The sequence below is a fragment of the Bubalus kerabau genome, chromosome 12 (genome assembly GCF_029407905.1).
Source record: "Bubalus kerabau isolate K-KA32 ecotype Philippines breed swamp buffalo chromosome 12, PCC_UOA_SB_1v2, whole genome shotgun sequence".
Classification (NCBI taxonomy): domain Eukaryota; kingdom Metazoa; phylum Chordata; class Mammalia; order Artiodactyla; family Bovidae; genus Bubalus; species Bubalus kerabau.
In genome coordinates, this window is record NC_073635.1 from 87,706,732 (window position 1) to 87,727,649 (window position 20,918).

Genomic DNA, 20,918 nt, shown 5'->3' on the forward strand with positions numbered 1-20,918 from the left:
ACTGTAGCCCACCAGGCTCCTCTGTCCATGGAACTTTACAAGCAAGAATACTGGAGTGGGTTGCCATTCCCTACCCCAAGGGATCTTCCCAACCCAGGGATCAAACCTGCATCGCTTGTGTCTCCTGCATTGGCAGATGGATTCTTTACCACTCTTGCCGCCTGGATGGAGTGTAATCCACACGTGTGTGTGTATGTGTGTGTGCACGCGTGCTCTCATGTATGTGGGCAGGGTTGGGGGAGAAATGTACACAGTAATAAAAACAAGTAGATGATTCTCTCTAACAAGAGTATTTCCAGCAAAATAAGATGAAGTGCCAAAAATAAAAGAGAAAATAAGAACATAAGCCTAATAAGGACTTGTTTTTCTTTTTCTTCTGACAATGTAATGGTGAGATTTGGTAAGAACTGCCTAACTTAATAGGCATAAGTATGGTGTAGAGAAATAGGGGATCAATGTAAAGTACTGTAAAACACTTTTGTAGTCAGTAAATATGTCTAGTCAGAATATAAGCGTGCAGACTTAGAAATACGTGTTTCACGTCAAGAGTTCATATTACTTCTCTGATGGAGAGTGTTTCATTTCCCAGAGATTCAGTAACCAGGTAGTAAGATGCTTTTAAATCATGGAACGCTAGTGACTAATTGCATAGCACAATGATTAGTATTTATTTAAATACATATTTGCTGCATTTGTTTTGGGTCGGGCATCATTTAAGGCCCTGAGTAAACAGCAGGGAACCAAACGTGAACAGTGCCCGGGCTCAGAGAAGTTGGACTCTAAGATGTGTATGGTTCTGAAGGCGGGCAAGAAGCCTCTGTGCTCAGAGTGTCAAATAAAACGTGAAAATAGTTGCCTTCAGTCATCAGCTTATATTTATAACTTTTAATAATAACAACCCTGATATTAATTCTTCCTCGCATTTTTAGAACTCTACCTTAAAGAATGCTGTGGGCATGTGATCTCTAAACAGAATTTAAAGCTACGGCATTACAATCTTTTCCCCGAAATGATGTCGTATGAAAACAGGCGATGATGAGGTTACCTCTGTTCTGTGTAACCAGGGAGATGTTTATTGGTGGACTGTCGTTACCCAGGGTGGCACCGGAGGGTTTGAACCAAAGGAAGGGGTTTCTCAGAGACCATCTTTGGGAACAGAAAGTTCCCAAAGGGGGATCGGGCTGCCGCCTGTGTGGGAACTGAGGAGAGGAGGGGTGAGCTGTAGGACCCCTCCCTGCTGCCTCCTCTCTCCTTTTTCCCCACCCCCCTCCAAGAAGGGTAGAGGAAAATTTTTCTCCTCCCCAACAGACTCAAATAGAAACTGAAAATCTCTATCGGTGTGTTATTCAGAGACCTTTCTTTGGCCTCAAACTCTCCCATCCAGACTAGACATTATTATGAAAGTTGCTGAAATACAGAAGGAATCAAAACCCCAGACATGACATATGAAGCGCTTGCTTTCGAGTTCCTGTATCTGATAGCTGGCCTGGGGGAGTATGTAAATGATGCTGAGAAACTGCCAGAGGATGGTCATTTTTTAAAAGATGAAATTCTCCTCTAAGTTTCAGACTTAGGTTAGTAACTAAGCATGTTGTCAAAAGGTATGTGAGTCAGGTCCGGCTGCTCATCGCTCAAAAGCCAAAAACCAGGCCAGTTGGTGGAAAGGAAAGTTTGCCTTATTTCAGATGCTGGCAACATGTGGAGGAGAGTGGTGGACATCTGTCCAAAGGCTGACTTCCCCCAACCCCCTGCTGACAGGCAGCGGGTGAGAGCTGTTATAGACAGAGTCAGGGGTGGGGGGGCCATCTCTGAAGTCATCCTCAGAGTGGTCATCAGCGGTCTGGCCGGCGTCATCTCGGTCATTTCAGGGACAGTCTTCAGTCCCGGGTGCACTTGTTCCATTTCTTTGTGGTCAGTTCTTGGAACTGGGGCAGTTCGTGTCCTGGGTACGGTCTGGTCATCATTAGCTAACTCCTCCACCTGGGGTTTCAGTATCTGTAAGACGGCTCACACGATGTGGCTCAGAGTATGATCTGTAGCCCTTGAGAAAGAGCTGAAGGTCCCTGACGGTGCCTACTGACTATTACTATTTAGTCTCCTTAGACTGTTCTCCTTTGTTGCGGCATTTCTCACTTCTCTGATTAAACTTATTCTTTGACGAAAGTTTTCCACGGAAAAAAGGCAGGCAGGGGACACAGTCGGGGGGCAAGGGTCATGGAGTCCTGCTCTGTTTCAAATGGAGGTGAAAAACTGCGTTTCTCAGGGGTTTTCTTTTCCCTTAAAAACCGTTCTCTTCATTGTAGGAGCATACACCTTTGTTCCTTGGCTTCTCAGCTTTAAAAGAGGAAGAGCCCTAGAAGAAAAAGAGAATAAAATTTTGGTCAAAGAGACAGGCTACTTCTTTATCTACGGTCAGGTAGGTTCGACCCTGAACCCACCGCCGCTGTCCAACGCCCCCGTTTCGTGCTGACTTCTGACTAAGTTCTTTGGTTTGTTCCTCAGGTTTTATACACCGATAACACCTTTGCCATGGGACACCTAATACAGAGGAAAAAAGTCCATGTCTTTGGGGACGAACTGAGTCTGGTGACTTTGTTTCGATGTATTCAAAACATGCCTGAAACACTACCCAATAATTCCTGTTACTCAGCTGGTAAATAATAGTTCTATATACATAGACAGAAAGACATTCCTCCATATATTGTGTGGTGTTTATGGTCTCGAATGATGAGTTAGTCTGTTTTGATAGAGACAGATGCAATCATTACTTTAGATTTTAATTAATTATTAGCTAACTAGCTATTAATAAGTTTATCATTTTTATATACATTTAGAAAGGGCAGTAGCTTCACACTGATCCACTCTAGAACAAGCTTGTTTTCTTGGAGCTGTGATAAGAGTGCTTGCATCATAAGAGAATGATGACCTGTGCCAGGCACATCCATCCACGCTCCCTGCTGTAATCCTCCTTAAGAAAGGGAGGTGGGCACTGAGACACAGAGATGTAGCACACGTTGTCTGGGGCTGCACAGCTGAGCAGCTCCAGAACTTGGTTTAAATCAGCCAGTCTGCCTGAGTGGGAGTCACGGAATCTCACCTCTTCTTTACCTCCCTCCTGTGGAAGAAATGCCCTTTGGCCAGTTTTGAATGTCAGATCCAGGGGCACCGTTTCTCTTCTGGGGTCAGTGGACACCAGATGGATATGGTTGGGATGCTAAAGGGTAGGACTGAGCCTGCCTTTCAACTCAGGGCCAGAGGACTGGAGAGGAAAGGGGACATGCAGGCTGTCTTCGTTTCAGGTCTGTTTGGGCTGTGACTGCCTTTAGTTATTGTTGTTCAGCCGCTAAGTCGTGTCTAACTCTTTGGAACCCGGGGACTGCAGCATGCCAGGCTCCCCTGTCCTTTGCTAATCTCCCAGAGTTTGCTCAAATTCATGTCCATTGAGTCAGTGATGCCATCCAACCATCTCAGCCAAATGAATTGCCATCAAAGCCTTCCTTTTATTTGGGGGTAATTTCAAACTAATCAAGGCCAGTACTTGAAAAAAAAGTTGCTTTAAACACATTTATTTCTCTCTGGTGGTTTTGACAACTCCATTCGGGACCCCAAGGAATGTTTTCCTTTCCAGACAGCATGAATGACAGTTTGGAACAGGGAGTGGGGGTTGGCTATGTGCTCTGAAGCTATATATTCCAAAGGCACTTACTGACAAATGCACCAGGAATCAAGACAGAAAGATAATAATGCAGATGCTTGTCATCCTGGACCCATAGCCATAAAGAGCTTTGACGGGGTGTTGAGGAAGTTTGCTTAGATTTGAATTCCCTAATTTTCATAGAGAACTGTTATCCTGCAGCCTGTGGTAACCAGTATTTCTTGTTGCAAAATACCTATAAATGGTGAGGTCACTTCAGCCTGTTGTTTACTTACATTAATTAGCACTTGGAGCTTTACAACACACTCCTTTATAAATTTTTCTGATCATCAGCTCCTCAAGGTTACTTCCTAGCCTGACTTTTTAAGAATAAATAACTTGACCTTAAAGATATTTCTCAGTGCTGATAGCTTAGCATCATTTACAAAAAGTGTTCTCTAGGAAATTTCAAGTTTGCAGTTTTTATCTGTTCTAGAGAAAATTTGTTTTACAATCATTAAAAGCTACACATTGGTGTATAAAGTGTTTCCATAATAATCTGAAAAAAATTAAAGTGGTCCATTTGAAGAGTCCAGTATCACACCAAGGAACCTCTCTTGTACATGAAACTGATTCTTATTCATTATGTCATTAACAAATGAGCGATTGCTACCATCTGGAAGAACTGAAATAGCCAGTAACTCAGTGTTGAATTTTTAAGTAGGACCTACTTTGAAAAGTAGTAGTTAGTTTACGGAGAAGGCAATGGCACCCCACTCCAGTACTTTTGCCTGGAAAATCCCATGGATGGAGGGGCCTGGTAGGCTGCAGTCCATGGGGTCGCTGAGCGTCAGACACGACTGAGTGACTTCACTTTCACTTTTCACTTTCATGCATTGGAGAAGGAAATGGCACCCCACTCCAGTGTTCTTGCCTGGAGAATCCCAGGGATGGCGGAGCCTGGTGGGCTGCCGTCTATGGGGTCGCACAGAGTCGGACACGACAAGCAACTTAGCAGCAGCAGCAGTTAGTTTACACCGACTTTGAGAATTACTGTTACCTAATGATGTGTGAACCACAGCCTTTGTCAAATTATTAGATTATCTTGAATATCTGTGATAATTACTAATTATTCAACAAATCACTTCAATCTTTTTTTTTACTACTTAATGTAATCATCAAATGCCATGGGAATCCGGAAAGAATGCACATCACCCTTAATAATATCTAAGTTCTTTTGTTACTGTCTGTCTTGGTCTGTTATCAAAAAACAATGACTCCTTGGGCATTCTGATCACTGCCCCAACATGTCTGCGAAGGTGTCTGGTATACCTGAAATGTTCAGGGAATAAACACTCACTGGCTATAGTTGGAGGAAACCCAGGTGTTTGGGGCTTGACAGAGGAATTGAGGTTAAGGTAGATGTGTTTCTGTAAATATATTTCCATGGCTTGCTCATGAAACAATGCACCTGCTTTTAAAATTATTAGTTGTGAGTATTGACAATTTAGTTGTGTCAATGTGTTATTTGTTTGTTCCTTGGTTTTCTTCTCTGCCCCCGCTCCTCTTTATTTTTTTTCTTCATATTTTTCTTTCAAAATGGGGTCAGGAATGACCTGATACCCTGAGTGTAGTTCCTGAGTTGCATTTTGTATTCCTGAATCACAGGCTACCTTATTGTAAATTAGGCACATGCAGATTAATCAGTTCTGAGAAGCTAATTAGCTTCTTACTTTTGATTAAAAAGACAGGTTATGGTCATTTAAGGAAACACAAAATATAAAGGACTATAAAAAGCACTCCAAATGACTCCAAATTCCACAGTCTGGACTCTACAGAAAGACTCTGTTAGCAGATATGTTTTGTTAATAAGTAGTGTTTTGCTTTTTACTTTCTAATAATTCACACATTATATGCCCATTTGAAAGTGTATTTAGGGCTATGCAGTGTGTGTGTGCATTTTTGTATTTTTATTTAACATTATTTTTTAAAGTTTCCCATGTCGAGTGAGGCAGAGCCACTTTTAACTTTATAAGATTCCATCTAGGGATGTGCTATGATTTACTAAACTTTTTTTCTTATAGTTAGACTTTTGGTTATTTGGATTCTCTGTTTTATCACCAGTAGGTGATATTGGGCCGGCATAAAGTTCCCTTGGGTTTCTCCATAACATCTTGCAGAAAAACCCAAGTGACCATGCTGGCCAACCCCACACATTCGTTTTCTGTTATAACTCCTTCTGCTCATTTCTCTTACTATTTTTTTTAATTGTTAGGCAAATAGAATAATAACTGGTCTAGAAACCCACTGGTGTAATGTGAAAAATGAATGCCTATGTGAATTTTTTTTCCCCCCAAAACAAGTCGTCTTCTTGAATGTTCTGCCCTCTCCTCTTCTTTACCTGCACAACGGCTTCAAGTTGTCACCAATCATTCCTTTCCAGGCATCGCGAAGCTGGAGGAAGGAGATGAACTCCAACTGGCAATACCCCGGGAAGATGCTAAGATATCCCGAGATGGAGATGGCACGTTTTTCGGAGCCCTGAAGCTTCTGTGACCTGCTCACACCTTGTGTGTGGCTCTTTTCTTCCCTTCTCTGTGCCTCTAAAAGAGAAAGCACTTAACTGGAAATACCAAAAGGGAAAAACAAAATAATTACCATAGCCTTTTCTGGGAGCTATTTGTTTTGGTTTGCTGCAACTCAACCAAAACAGGAAATTTAACAGACAACCACAGCCAAAGGGTGTCATGTGAATTACGAGAACTAGAGCCTATTTACGGAAAAATAGAATTAGAAAGACTTACACTATAATGCCACGTTGGACAACTTAGTGCTTACCGCCTTGGAAGAAGCACAGGATTCAAGGGGGCGGTAATCGTTTCTTCCAGAATGATATTCCACTGTTTACTGTGCAACAGAGCCTGTGACATTTGGGGGGAAATCTCAGGATTTATCCTCTATTTTTATGTTAAATACCCTGTCTTTTTCTTCTATTAATACTGAGGAAATGGAGGGAAAAAAAAAGGTAGAGAAATCTTGCATTCTATACATGAAAAAGTAACTAAGAGTTTAAATTTAAATATTGTATTAGATAATCGGACTCAAAATAGGATACTGTTACTATTTAAGTCATTTAGGTTTATTTTGAGTTTGCAGTTTTAGCTCTAATATTATGTATTACCCGCTGAAACACTCTGTGACATATTTCACAGAAGGGAAATCATTCTCTCGTGTGTCTACACTTCAGAGTATTTTTTACAGCTAATTTCAGTTACTTCGGAAACTTTTAATATAATTTCAACTCATGCATATAAACGTTCATTGCAAAAAGTAACCATCATTGTTTTTACATAAAAATAAAATCTGCCATAGAAGTTAATAAACACATTTGTAATGATGTAATATCATTTCCCTTTATTTCCTATTCTTCTGTTTTAAACTGCTGCTATTGTAGTTCACATATCCCAGCCTTTAAAAAATACTCACGTTAATAGCTTTTCAGAAGTTGAGGATTGATTAAAGTTCCGGGCATCCTGAGCAGGGTGTATGCCATGCGCTTGTTCTAAAGATTGTTGTTGTTGTTATTGTTCGGTCACTGAGTTGTGTCTGACTCTTTGCGACCCCATTATCACGTGCCAGAAGACATTGTCCTGATTTTCATTTTATAAAGAACCATTTTTGAGAATATCATACTACTTATCTTTTATAACATCACTTGTTTCACTTTTTAAAATGTCATCAGTTTACACCGTTTACTTCATCGTTTAAACAGATGGAAAAACAGACCCTCGTCTGCACGAGTGTTCCCCAGTCTACATTACAATATTTTTAAAGGTATTTTTTCAAAACAAATGTTTGTATTTTGTGTCTAAAATTAACCTTTGTTCAACACTCTGATTCCTATAGTTTCAGCTTTGGGGTTAAAATAAAACATGTTCTGAATTTATTTGTTTTACAATATGATAATGAAAAAAGTGATAGGCGGGGTGGAAGCTTCGACACTAGAAGGAAGTCAGAGGTGTTCTCAGTGTTGCTGCGCACGTCAGAGCCTTTGCCTCGTTTTTGAATTGTTCGTCTTACACCATCCATCTTTTGGTTTCTCTCTGTAACACTGAACGTTGTCATAAAAATTAGGTACACAAAGTGAATGATATTCAATATCCTGTGGTAAACCATAATGGAAAAGAGTATGGAAAAAAATGTATATATGTGTACAATTGAGTCCCTCTGCTGTATAGAAATTAACACACTGTTGTAAATCAATTATACTTCAATTAAAAAAGACTAAAATGATAAAATTAGGTGCGTAAATGATAAAACATTATAAATTAGTGTGTGTATGTGTCTTAGTTTGTGATGTAAAGTATCTGAAGTCATAAATATGTCTTTTTATTTCAAAAAGAATTTGTTTACTTCAATACTATATATGTGAAGTTATACATCAAATATTTCTTAGGACTTGGGTTAAATAAGGGTTTCCTAGGTGAAGCTAATGGTAAAGGACCCTCTTGCTGATGCAGGAAATGTAAGAAACACAGGTTTGATCCCTGGGTGGGGAAGATCCCCTGGAGGAGGGCATGGCAACCCACTCCAGTATTCTTGCCTGGAGAATCCCATGGGCAGAGGAGCCTGGCAGGCCACAGTCCATAGGGTTGTAGAGCTGGACACAACTGAAGCGACTTAACTGAAGCACGCACAGGTTAACTACAGATGATACTATAATGATAGGCTTGGGCTGTAAGCTTTTGTAATCTACAGCTTGCAGCATTTTGCTTTTTAAATGACTTAGCATACTTTGTCAGCAGATGTGGAATTCAGCCACATAAAATAGTTTTCAATGTTACTTCACTTTCCACTCAACCCAGCATTAAAATGTGACTCTTATCTTCCTTGTAAGTGAAATTGTGAGGAAAATCAGACATTGGTTGAATTAAAGCTTATGTAGCCATCAGGAAGTAGAATTAAATCAGAAAGAGAAGACATACCATAGGACATTACTCCTATGTGGAATCTTAACTATGACACGAATGAGCTGATCTACGAAACATGAACAGAATCAGGGAGACAGAGAATAGACTTTTGGTTGCCAAGGGGGAGGGTGATGGGAGAGCGATGGGGTGGAATCTGGGATTAGCAGACGCAAATTAGGATATACAGGATGGATGAACCATGGGGTCCTACCATACAGCACAGGGAACTATATTCAGTATCCTGTGATAAACCATCATGGAAGAGTATGAAAAAGAAGGTATAGATGTATAACTGAGTCACTTTGCTGTACAGCGGAAATTAACACAACATGTGTAAATCAACTGTACTTCAATAAAAATAAATTCAAAAAAAGGTCAGGTTGATACAGAGGTCTGTGTGGGAAATTCACTGCAACAGTCAGTGCTCCTGCCCAGGTTCACCCTTCTCTCTTTTTCCTGCAATTAATTTTAGCAGAAAAAGATGTTATCTTGGGATTTCCTACCAAGAAAATTTCTAAGACTTAAGTATATGGGCCCAGGCCAGATACTCTTCTGTCTTAAATCCAAAATCAAGACTTGTGATGCTAAATAACCACCCAGCTGTTGTTCAGTCACTAAGTCATGTCCGACTCGTTGTGACCCTGTGGACAGCAGCACGCCAGGCTTCCCTGTCCTTCCCTCTCTCCTGGAGTTTGCTCAAACTCATGTCCATAAGTTGGTGATGCGATCTAACCATCTCATCCTCTGTCATCCCCTTCTCCTCCTGCCTTCAATCTTTCCCAGAATCAGGGAAAGACCTTTTCCAATGAGTTGGCTCTTTGTATCAGGTGACCAAAGTATTGGAGCTTCAGCTTCAGCATCAGACCTTCCAATGAATATTCAGGACTGATCTCCTTTAGGATGGACTAGTTGGATCTCCTTGCAGTCCAAGGGACTCTCAAGAGTCTTCTCCAACACCACAGTTCAAAAGCATCAGTTCTTCAGCGCTCAGCCTTCTTTATGGTCCAACTCTCACATCCATACATGACTACTGGAAAAACCATAGCCTTGACTAGACAGACCTTTGTTGGCAAAGTGATGTCTCTGCTTTTAAATACACTATCTAGGTTTGTCATAGCTTTTCTTCCAAGGAGCAAGCATCTTCTAAAGTTTGCATTCATGAATGCAGCATTTATGGCTGCATTCACCGTCCACAATGATTTTGGAGCCCAAGGAAAGTGGGCCCTGAATGGCTGAGCAGAACATCCCAAGGAAGTCATGGTGCAGCCCTCACTGACACCTGGAGGAGTCCCTCCATCCTCCAGGTTCTGCAGAGAAGGTCCTCCCAGGGTGCTTTGTTAGGGGCACAACAACCTGTCCAGAGAAGAACCTCAAGAATTCTGTTGCCCTTTGAATCCCGAACCAGGAGAGGAGACATTACTGCTCTAGAGACCTGCTCTAGGAGACTCTCCTGCTCTGGGAGACCACCAGAGAGCCTGGACATGTTTGGTTTGGCTGCCACGTTGCTTCCTCATTTTCAAGTTGTTTTCGAATATAAACTTCTAGACTCAAGACATGAAACAGGACATTTACACTTCTTTCAGAAATACAGCTGTTTTCTTTTGCAGCCTCGGAGAGGGATTATAATATACGTGCAATAATACTAAGAATCATAAGGGCACAGCCTGGTGATATGTTTTCACAAAGTGGACTCCCTCCTGACATCACCTCCCCAATCTCAGCACCCCAATCTCACCAGTACCCTGAAGTCTGTCACCTCCTCTCTGACCTTCAGAGATTTTCCGATTTCTGTCCTTGAGGTAGAGTTTTGCCATTTGGACTTCATAGAGATGGGACCTTACAGCATGTAAGCTTTTGAACATCTGTTCACTGCTTTGTGAAACCCTTCCACGCTGTTTCCTATAGAGACAGATCATTCTCCTTCTTGGCTGAGGAGAATTTCATTTTGCAATTATATAACAACATATTTGTCTGTTTACTATTGAAAGACTTTGGGCTATTTCCCGTTTGGGCCTGTCATGAGTTATGTTTCTGTGAATATTCTCTGAACTGTGAATAGTCTCTGAAAATATTTTGAGGACCCCTATGATCTGGTGGATTTACACATAAGACTGCAATTGTGTTTTGTTGTTGTTTTTATTTTTTAAGTTGGAGTATAATTGCTTTACAATGCTAGTTTCTGCTGTACAAAAACATGAATCAGCTACACACATGCATGTATCGCCTCCCTCTTTAGCCTTCTTTCCACCCGTCTAGGTCATCAACAAGCTGAGCTCCCTGTGCTATACAGCAGGTCCCCACAGCTCTCTGTTTTACATGCAGTACTGTATATATGTCATTGCAGGCAGATTCTTTACCTCCTCAGCCACAAGAGAAACCCAGAAGTGTTAGCCACTCAGTCCTGTTCAACTCTTTGCAATCCCATGGACTGGAGCTCGCCAGGGTCCCCTGTCCATGGAATACTCCAGGCAAGAACACTGGAGTGGGTAACCATTGTTTTCTCCAGCGGATCTTCCTGACCCAGGAATTAAGCCAGGGTCTCCTGCATTGCAGGTAGATTCTTTACTGTCTGAGCCACCAAAGAAGCCCAGAGTATATATGTCAGTGTTGTGGAAACATATTGTTATGATATAGACGGTGTGCCCTGCTTCAGTTAGTACTTCCAAAACATGTCCTGAATCATAAACAATTTCCAGAAAGTCACACAGAAATCAGGCTACCCGAGACCACAATTGCCAAGGCTAGTGTCTTTTTTCAGCCGACTTCAGCCAGGCCGGTGCCCTCTGCTTTGCTGCAAACCCTGAGGCTCTCTTTGGCCCCGTGTTATCTCTCTGGCCTGTGCTAAGATTCTGTATAGAACTTACTCCAGATTACCCATGGGCTCATTCACGTTTCTAAATTGATTTGTAAATGAGTGAGACTCTGACTCACTTTCACAGGTCCATCAGGGTTAGAGGGGGTCCAAGGTCTCCCGGCTCCTATGAGATCACCTTCTCCTTTCTGGGTTCCCTTCTGTGGGGAAGGGTGGGCTCCACAGGCTGGCCTGGGGCCACGGGCAACCCCAAGCACAGGGACGGCCCTGCTCCGCCGTGCCCACGCCACCAGGAGGAGGAGGGCATTGTCTTTGAAGCGCTGTCTGAGGCTGTCTCCGGCTTCCTCCTGACCTTCCCCACTGCCCCGTTGACTGAGTCTTTTGCACAACAGGTGGAAGGGCCCCTGTGTCTCCCAAGCTCACCTGACAGCAATGTGGGAACTGCCAAGTGAGGGACAGTCAACACACTAGACATTTCTGTACAGGAGGGAAAAACGTGGAAAAAAGGACAGAGAGGAAGAGGAAGCAGTGGAGGGAGGCGGGGGGAAGAAAGAAACCTTTTCAGTGTTTAAGGAGGTGAAACATACCCCAGAGAGGGCAGCTTGTCTTTCTTAGGACTTCCTTTGCAGCTCAGAGACAGTGAGAATCTGCTGATAAAGCAGGAAACCCGGGTTCGATCCCTGGGTCGGGAAGATGCCCTGGAGAAGAGAATGGCAACCCACTCCAGTACTCTTGCCCAGAGAATCCCATTGACAGAGGAGCCTGGTGGGCTGCAGTCCATGGGGTCACAAAGAGTCGGACGTGACTGAGCGACCGAACTGAATTGAACACTTTATCGCAGTTTTATTGATCTTTCCAGGCCTGTTCTTTTCCTTCCTGGATCCCAGCCAGGGCACCTCACTGCATGTGGTTGCCATGTCTCTTTCGCCTCCTCTGGGCTGTGCCCGTATCTCGGACTGCCCTTGTTTTCCTGGTCCTAGCGTTCTGAGGAGGTCTAGGCAGGTGTTCTGTCGGATGACCCTCAGTTTGGATTTGTCTGATGCTTGTCTCATGATTCGGATGCAGTTATGATTTTGGGGGAGGAACCCCGAAGTGAAGCAGCCTTCTCATCACGTCAGATCAGAGACACGTAGTCACCTGGCCAGGTAGTAATCACCAAACTCTCGAGGAACTAGTTTGAAATTCATGTTTCCTATTACTTTGGAAACACAGCCTTACCTTTGCATCGTAGAAATGTCATACCCGTGCACAACCACCAGAGGGAACGCTAGAACAACTAATTGTTGTTCAGCAGCTCAGTCGTGTCTGACTCTGGGACCCCATGGAGTGCAGCACGCCAGGCTTTCCTGTCCTTCACCATCTCCTGGAGCTTGCTCAAACTCATGTCCGTTGAGTCGGTGATGCCATCCAACCATCTCGTCCTCTGTCATCCTCTTCTGCTCCTGCCTTCAATTTTTCCCAGCATCAGGGTCTTTTCCAATGAGTCAGCTCTTTGCATCAGGTGGCCAAAGTATTAGAGCTTCAGCATCAGTCCTTCCAGTGAATATCCAGGCTTGATTTCCTTTAGGAATAACTGGTTGGATCTCCTTCCAGTGGAAGGGACTCTCAAGAGTCTTCTCCAACACTGCAATTCAAAATCAATTCTTTGGTGCTCAACCTTCTTTACTATCCAGCTCTCACATCCATACATGACTACTAACTAAACCATAGCTTTGACTACACAGACCTTTTCTGGCCAAGTGATGCCTCTACTTTTAACATGCTGTCTAGGTTTGTGATAGCTTTATTTCTAAGGAGAAAACACCTTTTAATTTCATGGCTGGAGTCCCCATTCACAAGGATTTTGGAGCCCAGGAAAATAAAGTCTATCAGATATGTCACTGCTTTCGCTCTTACGCCTTTTTTTTTTTTGCCATGAAGTCACGGCATGGATGCCATGATCTTAGTAGAGAAATACTAAGAATGATAAAATCAAGAACTGGACAAGCATTAAAAGACCAACCAAACCCTTTTAATGATTTCTTAAACCATGTTCAACTCCTAACTAAAGCTTGAAACATATTTCTAAAGCTTTCAAATCTGTTCCCCTGTGATGCAAATTGATTCCTGTGTGGTTGTACTAATTGTAAACCCAGAAAATTTTGGACTACCCTATAGTCCACGGAAGCTGGGGGCAGAAAGATGGCAGGGAGGGACTGGAGACAGAAGGGTTGGAAGACAGTCTCCTCCCTAAACTGGCCCAGGTTTCGCAGAAATCTCTTCCTATCTCTGACTTTTTAACCAGGAAATGGTTACATCTGTTTAATTTTAAAAATCATTATATTAATGTTATATAATGATTTATGTATATATATGTAACTGCACAAAGCTGATTCATACACATTATTTATTTATTTATTTATTTTTTGCCACGGCATGCAGAATCTTGATTTTTGTTTGTTTCTTTGTTTTTGTTTTGGCCGTGCCTCAAGGTATGTGGGCTCTTAGTTTCCTGAGCAGTGATGGAACCCACAACCCCTGCAGTGGACGTGGGGGGGTTCTAACCACTGGACCACCAGGAAGCCCTCCCTCCTTGTGGTTTTAACTCGAAGTTCCCTCCTGTCATGGGATGGTGAGCATCTTTTCAGACTTATTTGCCATCTGTAGATCTTCTTTGCTGAGTGTGTGTTCAGATCTTTTTTTCTTTTGCCCATTTTTCAACATATTTTCCTTATTGTTGAGTTTTAAGAGTTCTTTGTCTATTTTTTATATAGCTCCTTTATCCGATGTGTGTTTTGTAAAGATTTCCTTCCAGTTTGTGATTTTTTCATTTTGTTCCCTTACATCTAATTTTTGCAACCACCCTGTGATTGGAGGTGTTAGTATTAACTCTGTCTTGTAGATGAGGAACTGGGGCCATGTCTCACGCAAGGTCTCAGAAGCCAGAGCACCCGCTTCTGGACTGGGGCCCCTGGAGGCGCTGGGTCTGCAGAGCCAACCACGTCTTCACTTTCATGTTCGTCGGTATGAGCTGTGCACCATGCACCCTCTGTGCTCCGCTGAGACCCTCCTGTTGGTCTATTTTCCATTCATGTTACCCTAGAAACCGGCGCCTGCTTGGAAATGCAGTGAGCTAGCCAGAGTCAATGTTTAAGAATAGACTTTTAAATACCGTAAAATCAAACCCTGCTTCCAAAAAGTTACATGCAAATCAACAGCAGGGTTGTTGTTTTTTTTTTTTTTTTTCCATAGTCAGAGAACAATAGCGTGGTTTCTTGAAAGAGCAGGGAAAACCCACAATAACTTAACCCAGGGGATTTCATTTTGTCCTCAGCAGAAGTGAAAATGAAGTGTCAGGAGTCAGGCCACGGGGTCAGTTCTCCTTACTTTTAATCACTTTGGCCTGGAGATTTCCCAGGCCGAGGGCTAGAATATTGGTTTCATCCAAACAGATACCCAGGAGAAAAGGTGGGTGACCAACACTGCGTGTGTACTATCACCTCTGCCAACTTTTCTTTCTTTTTTTTTTTTTAAAGTTATGACTTGGTTTTTAAATTTCTTAATTGGAGAATAATTGCTTGGTGTCTGCCCGACGGCAGTGGGCATTGGTCATAACTGTCTCCCTCCCTCTTGAGCTCCCTCCCTGCTCCCATTCTACCCGGGTCCTCGCTGAGCGGGAGCTGGCCTCCCTGGCCCGCAGCAGCTGCCCTCCAGCTGCCTGTTGTCCACGTGGAGGTGTCCATGGTCAGTGCTGCTCTGTCCATTTGTCCACCATCTCCTTCCCGGCTGGGTCACACGCCCGTTCTCTGTGTCTGGGTCTCTATCCCTGCCCTGAGATAGGGTCATTAGGACCATTTTTCTACATTCTGTATCTGTGCGTTAACTTACAATGTTTGTTTTTCTCTTTCTGACTTCACTCTGTATAGCAGGCAATTTTTATTAAAGGGGGAGTCTTGGGAAGTGAGGGGAGGCAGTGGGGGGTTGCTGAGTGATACCTTCAGCATCTGACAGGCCTTCTTTAAGGAGTGGCTTGTCTTTCTGTCCTGCGCATCGCCAGAGAGCCACAGGGGGCTCCAAAGGAGCTTAAGTACTTTTCTCTTTTTCAACAAGGAAATGTTTTCTGGGCAGTACGGCCACCCTGATGTGGAATCTGCTACTTCATTTTAGTCTAAGTGTCCTGTGTCAGAGACATTACTTTGCCAACAAAGGTCCATCTAATCAAAACTATGGTTTTTCCAGTAGTTATGTAAGGATGTGAGAGTTGGACTACAAAGAAAGCTGAGCATAGAAGAATTGATGCTTTTGAACTGTGGTGTTGGAGAAGACTCTTGAGCATCCCTTGGACTGTAAGGAGATCTACCCAGTCAATCCTAAAGGAGGCCAGTCCTGAATATTCATCGAAAGGACTGATATTGAAGCTGAAACTCCAATACTCTGGCCACCTGATGTGAAGAACTGACTCATTGCAAAAGACCCTGATGCTGGGAAAGATTGAAGGCGGGAGGAGAAGAGGATGACAGTGGATGAGATAGTTGGATGGCATCACGAACTCGATGGACATGAGTTTGAGAAGCTCCGGGAGATGATGATGGACAGGGAGGCCTGGAGTGCAGCAGTCCATGGGGTCGCAAAGAGTCAGACATGACTGAGCGACTGAACTGAATTTGTGCTATCAGCCTTTCCACGCTCACAGGTCGTGGAGCTGGAACTATCCACTTTCTCAGCATCAGCGCTGGCCGGGAGGAGAAACGGGGAGGGGCCCCAGGAGGGCATGCAGAACCTCCCCAAGGGGCCGGGGGCCTGGAGGAGGCGGGGGAGACCCGCGCCTGGAGCAGGGGATGCTCGTGCGCGTGGTTAGAAGTCACTTTACAGGGAGCGGAGTCATGGAAGGGGCTTGGGGAACGCAGTACAAAGCGTTTCAATTCAAGGCATTTGATGACGAAAGAGAGGAGTTTCTCAGCCATCGGATGATGGGAAGGGAGTAAGCGCAGGAACTGGACGAGGCATCCTGGGTCACGCGCAGGCGCCAAGCCTGGATCTGGGGAAGAGCTGGTGGAGGATACAGGAGAGGAGGTCCTGAAGCATCCCGGCGCGAGAGGCCTGGGACCCGGCGGGAAAGCGAGGAGGTCGGTCTAGGTACCGCGGCACCAGAGGGATAATCCAGGCGCAGAGGACGCGCCGGTCAGTCTAGAGAAGGAAAAGGAACATGACGCCGTAGAGACCCTGTTTTCTTTGTGACTCAAGAGCTGAACTTCCCGACTCCGCGAATGGCTGCGGGTTCCAGGCCGAGGGCCCATACCATCCGCGGCCGCCCCTCGCAGCCCCTCTGCAGGCATCTCCGCTGGGCTGTGGGAAACGCCCCCCGCCCTCCGTGGGAAACGCCCCCGCCCTCCACGCGGGGTTGGGCCCCTGGTCCCCCTCTTGTTCCCCCTTCTCTCCTCCCATCTCCCTGCAGCCGCGAGGGTGAGGGAGACCTTTCGGACTCCTTTGCTTTTCCCCACTCATCTTCTCCCATCCAGTCCGTGTGAACATCCAAAGTCCCAGTGGCCTTCTTTGCTAAAGGACTTGGTGGTCCTAGTTTCAAGCAGCTTATTGAGGCCGCAGTCAGATCGCCTTTCATAAGTGGTTTAATACACTTTTTTCCACACTGTCCACACCGATGCAGACACGGTGGGATGGCCCACACCGCCCGGCCCCTCAAACTTCCCATCTCTTCCTTCTGCGAGCCACCCACACCAGCTCACAGCCTCGGTGACAAACTTTATCTTTAAACTAAATACCTGCCAGTCTCTTTGAAGTTCCTGCGGTGACGCTCCATTCAAGCTGAAATGACCATAATCTTTACGTGGTTGCTGAACCAAACTGCTTGCATTCATGGCCGGGTGTGCAGCTTCGTCCTGCTTTCTTCTCATTTCTAATTAGCTTGTGAATTTAATAAAAAATTAGGTTTCGCAGACCCTGAGCCTAGAGGCAGCCTCATTGATGTTCAGTTACCTTTGTTTGAACTGGATCAGCCATGCGTCACTAGGAGTAAAGGGGTTTATCTGTATTGTGAATCGTATTAATAGCATATTTTAAAATAAGACAATTTTTGTGATTTTATTATCCATATCTAGAAATATCATAGTCTTAATGACTGTGTTATTCATCTTTATCTTGGAGTTCCAGTCCATCAATTTGCTTTTAAATTAATGCACCAGACCAAAACAGTGTTTCAGTACAGGGCATATTTGATATTTCAAAGACCACACATATTTTGCTCTTTAACTAAGAAACGTCTTCTGTAAATCTTCACCCACACACATTTCTCTGAACGTACAAGCTTTGGATTAATAATTTGGAGCAGTGTACATGTCTCTAGAGTGGCAGTTGGGGGTGGAATCACTTCTATTTTGCTTTGATTAATTAAAAATTGAATACCAGTGTGTGTTTGTCTAGGAATTTACTTTCTTTACCGTGAAGCCTTTGTAACTCTCTCCATTTGGGAGTTGCTTAAGCCTTTGCTGATATGACACAGAACTTCATTTTTACCTATTTGATGTATCTTACTATTACCTACCTATTACACGGGTGGCTCAGTGGTAGAGAATCTGCCTGCAATGCAGGAGATGCGGGTTCAATCCCTGGCTCTGGAAGATCCCCTGGAGAAGGAAGTGGCAACACACTCCAGTATTCTTGCCTGGGAAATGCTGTGGGCAGAGGAGCTTGGCGGACTACAGTTAGGGCATAGCAAGGAGTTGGATATGTCTTAGTGACTGGGCTTGCTAGATTACCCAGAAATTACCTAAAATTACCTGGAAAAGCAATGTAATGTTGTGGCAGAAGCATGGGGTCCTGGCGTCCAGTGAACTGACTTGAATTCCAACTGTGTTAATTTTAGATACATGTTCCTGAGTAAGTCCTTCATTTTTCTGAGTCTCTGTTTTTTATCTGTAAAACAGGGATAGGAATCTGTACAGAGTGGATGTGAGAACCAGAGATAAGTTTATAAAACTTACAAACTCACTTAGCAGCTCAGTTTCTGCCTGGGTCAGGTGTGGCCATGAGCTCTAGTCCAGTGTGCCTTTGGTACCAGGATGATGCTGATCGGGGCTAAGGCTGGCTCTATCTTACCCACTTTTCTACCCCCGTCACTTAGCTCACCGTTTTGTTCACAAAAGGTATCAGTTTATGTTTCTTAACTGAGGAAATCAGTTCTTAGAGGAAGATATTCACAATAGCCAGGGCATGAAAACAACGTCAATGCCCATCAGCTGATGAGTGGATAAAGACAGCGTGCTATTTATCTACAATGGAATATTACTCAGCCAGACAAAAGAATGAAACGATGCCATTTGGAGCAACTTGGTCGGACTTGGAGATTATCAAACTAACTGAAGTAAGTCAGAAAGAGAAAGACAAGCGTCATATGATAACCACCTATGTGTAGAATCTAAACTAGGCCACAAATGAACGCATCAATGAAGCGGAAACAACTCACAGGCATGGAGGACAGAACAGACCTGTGGGTGCCGAGCGGTGGGGGAGTTTGGGGCCACTTGGACAGCAGCCTCCCAGAGGAAGATGCTCCTCAGGACCTGACCGGCTAGCACTGAAGATACAGGATGGCAGAGGCACTGCTGCTGCTGCAGGAAAAGCAAGGACAGAAAAGAAAGCGAAAGCGTTAGTCTCTCAGTCGTGTCTGCCTCTTTGCGGCCCCATGGACCATAGCCCGCCGGGCTCCTCTGTCCAGGGGATTCTCCAGGCAAGAAGACTGGAGTGGGTTGCCATTTCCTTCTCCAGGAGACCTTCCCGACCCAGGGATTGAACCCTGGTCTCCTGCATTGCAGGCAGGTTCATTACTCTCTGAGCCACCAGGGAAGATAGCAGGTGTGGGGCAAATAAAAAAAAGAAAGAAGAGGCCTCCTGCTGCCCGTTAGGGATCAGGGAAGAGCTGTGTCCCCTCCTTTTTCTTAGACCATGTTCTTTAGAAAGCTGGCAAGTTCTTTCCCCATCTCTTCGAAGTGTATGTAAATCTTTCTGAAAGCTAAACTTAGGTTTCTCAGCTCAGGAAAGTCTTTCTCAAGGACCTGGGAGCCATCTCCTTGAAGTGTAACTTCCAGGAAGGTTCCCTGCTGTAAGAGAGATAGGCATTTGTTTTTCCTTTGTATGAAGTCAATTAACAGACACGGATGGTCACCCCAATTACCAGGTACATGCAGGGTGAGTTACGTGGGACAGATGTTGCTGTCAAGTCCTGTTACTTGAGGATTACTCTACTGTTCATCCTGAGAACATGTAGCTAATGGGCTGCATCCACTTGGCGACAAAGGAGGGTGAGATCTCTTTCTGGTCCCGCAATCTCGTAGCAGACCTCCTGCTCTGTGCATCACGTTCTGGTTGAGTGTCTCTTCAACAATTAAACCATGTTCTTTCTCTACTGACTTTATGGAGAGGATTTCCAGGTTGGAAGAAGATTTTGTTTCAAACTATATTTTTTCACTAAATGGTGATGCTAGGGGAAAGTCTTCATGATTTCTTTGCAGTGTTTATTCCAGCACGATAATGATGTTGAGATGTGGGCCTCAGACATCTTCTCTTTGCTCATAGACATATGATGCGTTTCCCAGCAGGTGAGCATACTGTCACATAGGTGCCCCGTCCTGTAACTGCGACGTCTCTGATCAATCTCATTGCTTCTGCCTGAGCCCGAGGTCTCCCAGTCCATCCCTCTGTACCCACGGGTGGTTGGTTCAATATTGTTTATCCAAGTGTAAACTGGTCCCCAGGATAACTTAGTCAAATTATAATGTTAAGGATTAAAACCCAGTGTTCTTTGAATAGGGCTTCCCAGGTGGTGCTGGTAATAAAGAGCCTGCCTGCCAATGCAGGAGACATAAGAGACCTGGGTTTGATCCCTGGGTGGAGAAGATCCCCTGGAGAAAGGTATGGCAACCCACTCCAGTAACCTTGCCTGGAGAATCCCATGGACAGAGGAGCTGGTGGGCTACAGTCCATGGGGTCACAAAGAGTCGGACACGACTGAAGCGACTTAGCGTGCATTCACGTTCTTTGAATAGTGATATTTTTGGTACCTCACTGGAGCTTTGCACCCCTTTCCATCTTTGAATATTTTTATCAGATTTTCAGACCTTTATCAATCGCTTCGATTTCTATTTTTATAATTTTTCTAATTGATTTAGTTCTATCTGTAATAGACTGAAGTTGAAAAAGGAAGTCAAGAAATACCTGAAGTAACAGTCAAATTTGGCCTTGGAGTACAGAATGAAGCAGGGCAAAGGCTCATAGAGTTCTGCCAAGAGAACGCACTGGTCATAGCAAACACCCTCTTCCAACAACACAAGAGAAGACTCTACACATGGACATCACCAGATGGTCGACACTGAAATCAGATTGATTATATTCTTTGCAGCCAAAGATGGAGAAGCTCTATACAATCAGCAAAAACAAGACCTGGAGCTGACTGTGGCTTGGATCATGAACTCCTTATTGCCAAATTCAGACTGAAATTGAAGAAAGTGGA

At 44.1% G+C, this 20,918-nt stretch overlaps 1 protein-coding gene across 4 annotated transcripts in view; it reads left to right on the top strand.

The window, feature by feature from the left end:
- The window catches only part of TNFSF13B (TNF superfamily member 13b), a 30,858-nt gene extending 23,341 nt beyond the window's left edge, over positions 1-7,517 (top strand). For 2 of the 4 annotated variants that reach the window (XM_055541881.1, XM_055541882.1), the window contains 3 exons: positions 2,304-2,416; positions 2,503-2,653; positions 6,078-7,517. In XM_055541881.1, coding sequence (XP_055397856.1) covers positions 2,304-2,416; positions 2,503-2,653; positions 6,078-6,190 — 377 coding nt within the window. In that variant the 3' untranslated portion in view covers positions 6,191-7,517. The remainder of the gene's footprint in view (positions 1-2,303; positions 2,417-2,502; positions 2,654-6,077) is intronic. The other 2 variants (XR_008700822.1, XR_008700823.1) reach the window with 2 other exon arrangements.
- The last annotated feature ends 13,401 nt before the right edge of the window (positions 7,518-20,918 follow it).